Raw genomic sequence first — 11,242 nt, forward strand, 5'->3', positions numbered from 1 at the left:
TTTACTTTTTAACTCTTCTGCAGTCACTGCCACGGGCCTTTCATTTTGCTGACGATTGGGTCACCTGTGTGGTAATTCCTTGCATGATGAGTAACTTTTACCTTGATTCTGGAACTAGGCTTTACCTTTCCTCTAAGTTTGCATTTTTGAAGTCATGCAGGTAATATATGATTAATGTCAAGAATTAAAAGAGAAAAAATTAAGTTACTTGAAATCTCATCAATCCAGAATTAACATGTGAGCAAATATTTTTTTTAGACTTTTCTTTCTTCGAAGACTGAAATGAGTGAATAATTTTTTTTAGTTCTGTAATCTGCTTTGTTCACTCGATGTAGTACAAACATTTTCTCATTTCAATACATGCAGGTATATATCTTTTTCCTGATTTTTTTCTGATGTTTTTTCTAATTTTTTAATGTTTTTAATTGCACCTGTCTTATGGGACCTCTTAATTTTTTTTAATCTTTTGTTCTTTAAAAATGCTGCTGCTGCTAAGTCGCTTCAGTCGTGTCCGACTCTGTGCGACCCCATAGACGGCAGCCCACCAGGCTGTGAGCTAAATCTCTTACTTTTTGTGCACATGAACAGTTTTCCTAGCAATAAAATTGCCTGGTTAAAGAATATGTATTTGTAAAACTTTAAATGGAGTTTGAGGGTCTCGAATAGGACTTTGAAGTTATATTATCTTCTTATCTGATTTGACTGGTCAAGTGAGTTAGGAGGAAACCAGTTCTTTTACTTCTATTTGGTTAAAGGTTATATAGTTTGCAAATGTGGTTTCAAAGTTTTCAAGAGTGGTTAGGTAGTCCTTGACACAGTTTCATAATTTTAAAAAATTTGCCTTTTCATTTTTGTCTTTCTTCTGTTTGTTTAAAAAACAATTTCACGTCAGCAAAGCAAACTGATCTGGTAAAATAAAGGGTAATTCTGCAAAGTAATTTGTTGTATACTGTTGTTTTTCTTACATTTGAAATCCATTATACTATGCAAAATAGAAGACCCCAAAAGTGGTTTTTTTTCCTTTCATTAAAATGGAATACGCTCATCTTTACCAGTTCTTTGGTATGTTATATGGTTTATGGTTCTAAACCATAAACATATATAAGTATATACAAATAACATTTATAAAATTTAATTCTAAAGTTTATGTTCTGAGCTTTGATACATGGTTTGAAAGTGCACTGATTTTATTGCCTTCTTATTCAGCACTTATTTTAGAGGAGATTGCTATTGACTGTCATAATAAAGAAACTGAACAGAGGCTGCTTCAAGAAGCTCATGATTTGCACCTGTCTTCACTCCAACTAGCTAAAAAAGCTTTTGGAGAATTTAATGTACAGACTGCAAAACACTATGGAAATCTTGGAAGACTTTATCAGTCAATGAGAAAATTTAAGGTAGCACATTTTACTGTATTTTTCTGTCTAAGTAATCTTAGGTAATAAAGTACAGTGTGAATAACAAATCTTAAGTAATGCTTCTTCAGTGATCTTAAATTATAAAGTATACGTTTATTATACTTCCACATTATTTCACATAAGAATTGAGAAAATAGCTAGTATAAAACAGTCAAAATATAAATAAAATTCAAAAATACAAACCATAGAAAAATACATATATCAGACTTAATACATAGCTCTTAGCTAATAGTTCAAATCGAACACTTAGCAGAATGCCTGACACATAGTTAGGTGTGCAAGGAAATGTAAGATAATGCAAGTATTATATAATTGTAGTGGTAAAAATATACTGAATTTAGTTTCCTTTTAGAATTTTGGGTTATAAATTCGTATTACTGTTCATTCAGTTCAGTCTCTCAGTCGTGTCCGACTCTTTGCGACCCCATGAATTGCAGCACACCAGACCTCCCTGTCCATCACCAACTCCCGGAGTACGCTCAGACTCATGTCCATCGAGTTGGTGATGCCATCCAGCCATCTCATCCTCTGTTGTCCCTTACTCCTCCTGCCTCCAATCCCTCCCAGCATCAGAGTCAACTCTTTGCATGAGGTGGCCAAAGTACTGGAGTTTCAGCTTTAGCATCAGTCCTTCCAATGAACACCCAGGACTGATCTCCTTTAGAATGGAATAGTTGGATCTCCTTGCAGTCCAAGGGACTCTCAAGAGTCTTCTCCAACACCACAGTTCAAAAGCATCCATTCTTATAGGGTCACAATAAGAAAGGAGTGAGAGTTGCTATCTAAGACATTCATTTTTATCTGAAAATCAGTTTACACATTCCTCAGTTAACCTGTTTAGTTTTTTGAGATAAAAATTATCAAAACTCAAAAAAATGGAATAATAAAGTATACTTCCATGTAAAATAATAATAACACAGTTCAGTTAAATTTTGGGGTGTGTTAAATTGAAAGAAGTTTTCATTTTAGAATAGTTTGATGTTAATTTTTTCTAACAGCTTTTTATTACATGGACATGTTTTCTCTTGTCATTTTGGTGTATTTCAGTGTTTCGTCAGCTTATGTGCATAGCTTCCCCAAGCCAGTGATGCTTCCTGTAGGCAACTTCTGGAACAGTGTAGTGTCTTCTCTGATCAGATTACCTTATGCCATCATAAGCTGTTTTTGGCACTTAGAAGAATGTTACTAATTGGACAAGAGTTGTTGACATAGTAAAAAGTATAACCTAATGGTTAATACAGCTTGATTATTTTTCAGGAAGCTGAAGAAATGCACATCAAAGCAATTCAGATTAAAGAACAACTTCTTGGTCAAGAAGATTATGAAGTAGCCCTTTCAGTGGGACATCTGGCTTCCTTATATAATTATGACATGAATCAGTATGAAAATGCTGAGAAACTTTATTTGCGATCTATAGCAATTGGTATGTTTTAAATTGTTTTAATTGATAAGAGATCAACATGTCTTATATGTTGTATAGGGAAGTGTTATTAAGACTTAAATGAGTTTAGAGCTGCTCAGGATCTCCAAGAGCCACTCAGAAGTCTTCTAAAACATTTTGCTAAAGATTATTTATTGATAATTGAAGCCAGTAATAAGAAATATGACAGTAGTGTGTCAAGTAAAGGCAAAAATAGTTATTTTAAAAATTTGTGTAAACAATACCTCTAGCCCATCCTCACCCTTCTCCTGATTTTAAAGTAGACCAAGTTTAGCTGTTTTAGAACTTGATATAAATGAAATACAATGTATGTTTTTATATGCTTTGTTTCTTTTGGTGAACATCAATTGTGAAATACACCAGTGTTGTTCATATCCCTGTTGCTTGTTAATTTCCAGTGCCTTGTAATATTGTATTGAATTAGTATATCATTATTTATCCATTCTACTGTTAGTTGATATTCAGAACATTTGAATTGTTTTCAGTTCAGACTTATCACAAAATAAGGTCCTGTGGTCATCACCTAATGTTGTGCCTGTTAAAACTCTTCCCATGTTTTTATTAAATTTGTCTGTCACTTTCTTCTTGGTTTATGGAAGTTCTTTATATACTTTAGATGTAACAAGCCCTTTGTTTGTTAAATGTGTTGCAGATAACTGTCCCTCTACTGCTTGTTTCTTAATGGTGCCTTTCAAAGAACAAATGTTCTTAAAGTTTACTATATCAAATATTGCTCTTTTATTTCATGGTTAACACTTTTTAAATTGTGTTTTGGGAATCTTTTTCTACCCCAAAGTCAGAAGATACTCTTTTGGAAGATGATCTTCTGGAAATTTGTGAGATGGCGATCACATTTCTTCCCCTCTTCCTTTTTCCCTTCTGTATGGGTATACAGTTGACCAGGACCATTTTTTCAAAACACTGTCTTTCCCCTCTGCTGTGCTACCTTTGCCTCAAATCATATATCCGTGTATGTGAAGATTCCTCGTTATCCATAATAGATTATCTTGCTTAACCCTACAATACAGATAAAGTAGTTTTAGAGTTGTTAGCCCATAGTACTATGAAAACCAAAGTTACTGCTTAGAGCCTAATATTCATTTACATTTTACCTTGTCCTTAACCTGAAGGTATATAATCAGAATACTGTGTTCAAAATTTACTTAGGTTGCTCATCTCCCTACCACCTGCTGTCAGTGAGTTACTCATTTATGAGAGAACTAGGTTTATTTGCTTATGTTTGTATAAAATTCCCCTGTTTTTATTTAGTCTGCTAAATTATTTTATTGTGAAATATTAATACTCTGAAAAGTCAGAACTGTGGAGTTCCCTTGCAATCCAGTGGTTAAAACTCCTCACTGTCACTGCTGAGGGCCTGGGTTCGATCCCTAGTCAGGGAACTAAGATCCCCAAGCCGCATGGCATAACCAAAAAAAAAAAAAAAATAGTCAACTATATAGAAAGGTCTCACAGATGTGTGACTGCCCTTAATTTCTCCTTGCCACTCATTCCTATGAGTACCCGGCCTTGTTAGTTTCCCGTTTATTTTCCTGTGTGTTTTGGTTTTGCTTTCTATTTTTGACTGTGCTCGGTCTTGCTGTGCGCGGGCTTCGCGGTGCTGAGCATGGGCTCTCGGCGTGCAGGCTTTGGTGGTTGTGTCTCTCAGCTCTAGAGCTTGGACTCTGGAGCGGTTGTGGCTCACTGGCTTAGTTGCCCCAAGGCATGTGGGATCCTCCCACACCAGAGAGCAAACCTGTGTTCCCTGCATTGGCAGGTGGATTCTTTTTTTTTTTTTTTTTGGCAGGTGGATTCTTAACCACTGGACCACCAGTGTCGTTCTTCTGTATATTTTTTGGCATAAGTGTTCAGAGACATAAATATTTTACTTTACATAAAAGGTGGCATACTCCAGATACTTTGCTTTTTTAAAAACAGTATGCCCTGTAGATGAGCTGTGAGCTCTTTATGAACTCCCCTCACGCTATGAAATTTTATAATTTTATTCTAGAGAGACCAACGACCTTAGACAAGAGAAATTTTTTTTTTTTTTTAAGTCTTAGAAGTAGGCTGTGGGTAAGACTGTGTCAGTAAACCCCGATAAAAGAATTGAATGTTTCAACTGGAGGGTGGAATGATTGGGAGTTTGGGACTGACATAAACACACTGCTGAGTATAAAACAGATAACTAGTGAGAACCCACTGTATACCACAGGGAACTCTACTCGATGTTCTGTGGTGACCTAAATGGGAAGGAAATCTAAAGAAGTGTGGAGATACATATACACACACACACACACACATATATATATATGTATGTATGTATGTATGACTGATTCACTTTGCTGTATAGCACGAAACTAACACAATATTGTAAAGCAACTGTATTCCAATAAAAAATTGTTTAAATTGAATCTATTCCTTTTAAAAGGAATAAAACAAAGACACCCTATTTTAAAGAACTAAGCTTGTGTTGTAGAAATTATTTGTTATTTCATTATTTGAGCGTCCTTTCTTTTTCTGTTTATTTTCAGGGAAGAAACTTTTTGGTGAAGGCTACAGTGGACTGGAATATGATTACCGAGGTCTCATTAAACTTTACAACTCCATTGGAAATTATGAGAAAGTGTTTGAGTATCACAATGTTCTGTCTAACTGGAACCGGTTACGAGATCGGCAGTATTCCGTGACCGATGCCCTTGAGGATGTCAACACCAGCCCCCAGTCCACTGAAGAGGTGGTGCAGTCCTTCCTGATTGCGCAGAATGTTGAGGGACCGAGCTGCTGAGGGAAGACCTCAGTTCACTAACTTACCTTTTCCCAGATTCCAGGGAATTCATACTGTGAAATCAAAACCGTGTTTTTTGGGGGGCTGGAATTTGCATTGAAACACTGGTCCAGTCCTTTGACCCTATTTGGGTGATCCCTTTCTTGCAGAGTGTCCGTAGGAATAAGCATATATTCAGTTATATTCAGCATGTACCGCATGTATAAGTAGTCTGGCCCATATTTTCAACCTCGTAGAACAAACAAGAGGAATTTTTTTGTTTTCTTTTTTTAAAAAAAAGTAATTCATTTTGCAGAAAGCCTGAAAGAAAAAAAGAACCCCTAAATAAAACTATTTAAGAGTTTAAAAGAGTTGCATTCTTATTATGTAAGGATGATTTTAACAACTTTTTAACATATAATTCTTCCTTGAGGAGGTATTCAATACTGTACTGTAAAGAAATTTTATGGGGAAAACCTTTATACACAGTCTAGAAAAGCTAACACAAGTGCTAATAGCAGAGGGACACCCTGACTTAGGTCTGGTTACCTTACCTGGAGAGATGGATACAGCCACTCCAGGGCTGTGACAAGGGGGAAGGACTGGCAGATTCATCTGAACTGGACCAGTGTTGACCTGTAAGTAATAGAAATGCTGATAAACCAGCCATTTTAACTCTTTGGTTGTTTTGGTTTTGTTGTGTTTTTGGGGGGTACAAAAAGGCAAGATGCTCTGATAGCTTTTGCTAACAGGACCAGGAGGATCTGAAAAGGACCAGCCTAATGTAGAAAGGGGTTATTTGGACCAGAGGTTTTAGATGATTATTTTAGCCCCTGCCTTTACTTTTATTGTAGAATGATTTCATTTAGATGTATTATGAAAACTGATAATACAGAAATTGTATTCATGTAATAGACACCAAATTAGGAAAATTTGGCAATTTCAGTGGCATATCTTTAGTCAAGGCACACAGATGGCAATGCCCTAAGCAAGTCTATAAATATCTGCTGCAGCCATCCTTCTCATTTTAAATGCTACCCTAATAACGCAGTTTGCAAGTATATTGGCTGAGTCATGAAATAGCTCATGTCCAGATGGGAATTTTAGGTTAATGTTTGGTTTATGGGGATTAATGGTAAAACAAATGCCGCCAAATAAGCAATTCTTAGAAATCCTTCGTGTTTATGATAAAAATATTGCAAGCAATAGATCATTTTATATGAAATTCAAGAGTCAAATGTAAAGATTTCCCCTAATATATCTATTTCACTAACTCGTCTTTCTGTTTATTGGGTTTTGATTTTTCATTTAAGCCAGTCAAGTTATTTAATGTTGAGGTAATATTCAAATTTGAGAAGTTGTAACATGTAGCAATTCAAGAAACAAAAAAGGTCTGTTGCCGTTACCTCAGTTCTTATCATAGTGGCCTGTTTGGTGCCTCTATAGTTAAGAATCAGGGTTTTCCCCCCTATTTTCAGGGGTTCATGACTTGGCTGTTAAGAGTTGTTGCTCCTGGCTAATGCTTGGAGTGGTCTGTGGGTGAGTGGATGTGTGCTGAATTTAGGTTTTCTTTTAACAGGCGTGTTGGGATGGGAGGGGGAACAATCTAAACTGTCCACCACATGGTGCAGAAAAAGTTATTGGAAATTTCGGATCAGTTCGATTTTAAACACTTTTTTGGCCTTCCCAAATATAAGCTTGTTTAAAGCTGTTATTTGCCATCTTGTTAGTTATGATCCCACTGTTTTTAAGTCCCCAGGAGGGGATTTCCCAGGGGAGGTAGAAGAAATGAAACAAGCCCAGCTGTCTTTAAGATGATAGCTGTGTGATTTTGAACCCTGGATTTAATCCTCATACTGAATTATTTTGAATTGAAAAGAGCACATTGGCACACCTGCACCTCCCCCTCCCAGTTAATTGCAATCTAATGCCAAGAGGCACCTCTTTATTAATTACCAAATAGTCTGTGTGACCAAGGACTAACATTTTTAAGTTACTCAGCTCTATCCTCATGGGCCTATAATACCTCCAAAGATTTTAAGGGTAGGCTTTGTATACTTTTGTTGGTTATTTAGAGTCCTGTGGTATGTTTGTGGTATAGGAATGTCATGGTAAATTGTTTTTCAATAAATATTTTGAAACTTAAGTTTTCATATGAAGTTTTTTTTTTTTTAATCTGTATTTTTGGTTTTGTGCATATACAGCATTTCCTAGAATAAAATCCAGCAAATGACTTAAGGCCTCATCTTCTCTAATTCAGTTTGAACTCAGATCACACTCAGTGATAAAGCAACATGATATCTAGGAGCCTAGGATCACAGGGTGATGTTAAATGACAGCCAGTTTTTCTTAAAAAAAAAAATCATTGTTGATAGTTTGCCATATTGCCACTGCTTTAATGTAGTTTCTGTAAATCCATATACTTAATGCAGACACTCTCGATTGAGAAAAGAGATTGCTAGTTTCTGATAGTGATATAACTTAATATGCTGTTATTTCTGGTTCTAATGAAGAATAATACCCTAATAATTTTAAGTGTGGGTTTTATCCTTTTAGTTGGAATGTTGAGGATAAGTTAGGGAGGTGAATATCATCGTGATTCATGGGGGTAGGGGAAAAAAGTCTCAGAGTAAAACTTACTTCACAATAACCAATTGCTTGAACAAATTTTTCGTGTATGATGGGGTTGTGTATAAGAAAGCATAGACCAACTTAAAAGATTTTTCTGGCAGTTCAACAAAGTAATATTAAGTAAGAGGCCTTTGGTCTCATCCTTTCCTGACTTTGTTCTCTCTTGTACTCGGGTTTTTTCCCCTAAAGTTTGGTGCTACTCAACTGGGTGCATCAGGGAGCCCTGTAACACTCCTGTACCAGGCAGCTGGTCAGTCACTCCTTTGTTCAGTTTCAGAGAGCCAGTTGAGGGTTTTTTAGACCATAATTTTTATGGGTCACCAAAGCTGACTTTGTCCAAAGCATTAGGACCCTTATCATTATCAAAGCTCTGTCTCTGTTAAGCTTAAGCAGCTGGCTATTGCTTTGGAATAGCCTCCATGCAGGTGTGCTTTGTTTTGTGAAAATGAAAGATTGGACAAAGACCTTCGTAACACTCTTAGGCTGTTAGAAAAGAGTTCATAATTTTGAGAAAACTAGATCAGGCAGCTGCAGTCTTATAAATAGCGTGCCATTTGGCTGCTCCTGACAGTGCAGACAGAATGCTGAACAGTAAACTCATGCCTAGAACATGATTGAAACTTGGCCCATAGTTTACAGATGGAAAGAATGGTTTGCTAAGTAGAAGGAGGGACAGCAGGCTTTCCCCGCTATCCAAAAGCAGAGTGTTCCCATGAAACCTCTTTAAGCCAAAACAGGTGAACAGCAAAGTGGCAGTTAGCTTAGGGCACATCTTGCTAATAGATGCACAAAATAAATTGCGATAAAGCACAGAAGCTCACACGGGTAAAGCTGTGGCGGCTTGAAGCTGAGGTGCCGAACGTAGTTCCAGGAGAGGAGCGTGGCGGTGCCCTCCTGCTGCTTGCTGCTGCCGCCGCCTCAACAGCCATATGCAGACAAACACGGAACGCCATTTTTGCTGTTCACCTTTTTTTGTGAAAGTGATGCTCCTTTTTGGATCTGTATTCGGTTAGTAAAAACAGGTGCTAATGCAGGTCTTTGATAAAAGCAAAGTAGGATAAAGTGAACTCAGAAAGAGGAGGATGCCTGTGTTAAACTGTCACTCTAATCTTTTTTTCCCCCTGAATCTGTAGCCTGGCTACTTCCAAACTGTTCTTTTTCTGGATGGCAAAGTTACTACTGGAAAAATATTTATAAGTAAAAGCGTCTCTAAGACTTTTATTTTTGCTCTAAGAATTAGCATATATATTTCACCTCTTGGAGGACCTCAGTTCTTGCTAGAAAATTCCTTTTTTTTTTTTTAATCTGACATTTTAATTCATCTCCAGCTTGAACATTAGTAGTTGTCCGCAGATCTCAGGAATGTTGTAGGCAGAAAACTGGTTTTACCCTGTTGGTGACCTGAAGGAGTGTGCTTGAGGATTTGTTAAAATAATGCTGTTCTTTAATTGCAATCCTAGGCATCTATAGCATGAGTGGCCTTAGTGAGTTTGTTGAAGTGCACATTTGTTTTTCAAAAGTAAAATTCAAGATTAAAAATATATGCTCTATATAGTATCTAGAACACTTGGTTTGTGGTGCACAAGTGTTGGATCACTAAGTAACTGCAGGTACCATTCGTGTAACGTTACTCATTTCTGTAGATTCCTTTTATGGGAAGATCTGTTGCCATGGTAACTAAAACGTTTTCATTTTAGTTCTACTTTTATGATGTGAATGAATGCTATGTTTTATTAAATATTACCAGGTCAGTACTATTTTTATACTTTATTAAGCAACTGGGGATTTTAGTTTAATAGACTCAAAAAGCTCTTACTGAAACAAAAGCAAATCACTATCAATTCTTTACATGAAAATCCCCACTAATAGTGCCACAGTAATTTCTATAGAAATACCTAAGGTCATTGATGGATTTTTTTAAAGACAGTTCTTCATTGTGTCAGAATGACCTTTCATATCACCCTTACCACAAACTTGTAGTGCCCACCATTATTTGTAACCATTAATACCATACTAAGTATGTTTGTAACCAGCATTGTGATATATTCTGTACTTGTATTGCTAAAAATGAATTATTGACTTAATAAATATAGTGTTCCTGCATTCATGGTGTATCTGTTTCCAGTTTAGTTGTGCTTACTTTTGGTTGGGACTTGGGACTATTCAAACATCACAGGCTTTTTTATTAGCGAACAACACGAGAGAAACTGTCAGAACTAGAACAGCGGTGCGTTGCTTCTAGTGAGACGTGTGGCAAAGGAGACGCGTGGTAACAGCACCTGAAGACGGTGCTTACGAAAGTGCTTATGAAACACAATCACTGCATGAATGCAGAGGGCTTTGGGGACTTTACAAAAGTAATCATACCCTTCTTTTCCCTAGGCTCACACAAAGGCTGAGAAAGGGTGATGAAACAAAGTTCTGCTGGGTATCTGTCAGTGGCGAATACCCTGGGTGTGGGTTATGGTTCTACCCCTGCCTCTTAACGGTAGGAATTTGAGATGTGTCATAAGCCTCTTTGTGTTTCATTTCCTCGTATGAAAGGTGGGGTCAGGTTAAGTCTTTTCAAAAATCCACCATGAAACAGCATGAATCTAAAGCACTGAAAATAATTACAGGAAATGAAACCAGGTTGTGAAGAAAACTGATGAATGTTAGGCAAAGTCCCACCTTCATTTGGAATAGTCAGCATTGACTTCATCACCTGCCACCTTTGGTGATATATATATATATATCAAAATTATATATATATATATATTTTTTTTTTTTTTGGCTGAGCCATGTAGCTTGCAAGATCTTAGTTCCCCGACGTGGGATTGAACCTGCATCTTCAGCAGTGAAAGCGCAGAGTCCTAACAACTGGACCACCAGGGAATTCCCTGGTGTTACTGAATTTAAATTTCTTTCCTTTTCCATCTCCATGACTCTGAACATGCTCTTCTGTTGTTTAAAATGCCATTTCTTGCATAAACTCTTTCATCAGGCTGA

At 36.7% G+C, this 11,242-nt stretch overlaps 1 protein-coding gene across 1 annotated transcript in view; it reads left to right on the top strand.

Moving 5' to 3' along the window:
- Positions 1–10,362, top strand: part of APPBP2 (amyloid beta precursor protein binding protein 2) — a 60,148-nt gene extending 49,786 nt beyond the window's left edge. The window contains exons 11-13 of the mRNA XM_013971826.2: positions 1,207–1,397; positions 2,676–2,841; positions 5,391–10,362. Coding sequence (XP_013827280.1) covers positions 1,207–1,397; positions 2,676–2,841; positions 5,391–5,644 — 611 coding nt within the window. The 3' untranslated portion in view covers positions 5,645–10,362. The remainder of the gene's footprint in view (positions 1–1,206; positions 1,398–2,675; positions 2,842–5,390) is intronic.

The sequence above is a fragment of the Capra hircus genome, chromosome 19 (genome assembly GCF_001704415.2).
Source record: "Capra hircus breed San Clemente chromosome 19, ASM170441v1, whole genome shotgun sequence".
In the NCBI taxonomy this organism is placed as follows: Eukaryota; Metazoa; Chordata; class Mammalia; order Artiodactyla; family Bovidae; genus Capra; species Capra hircus.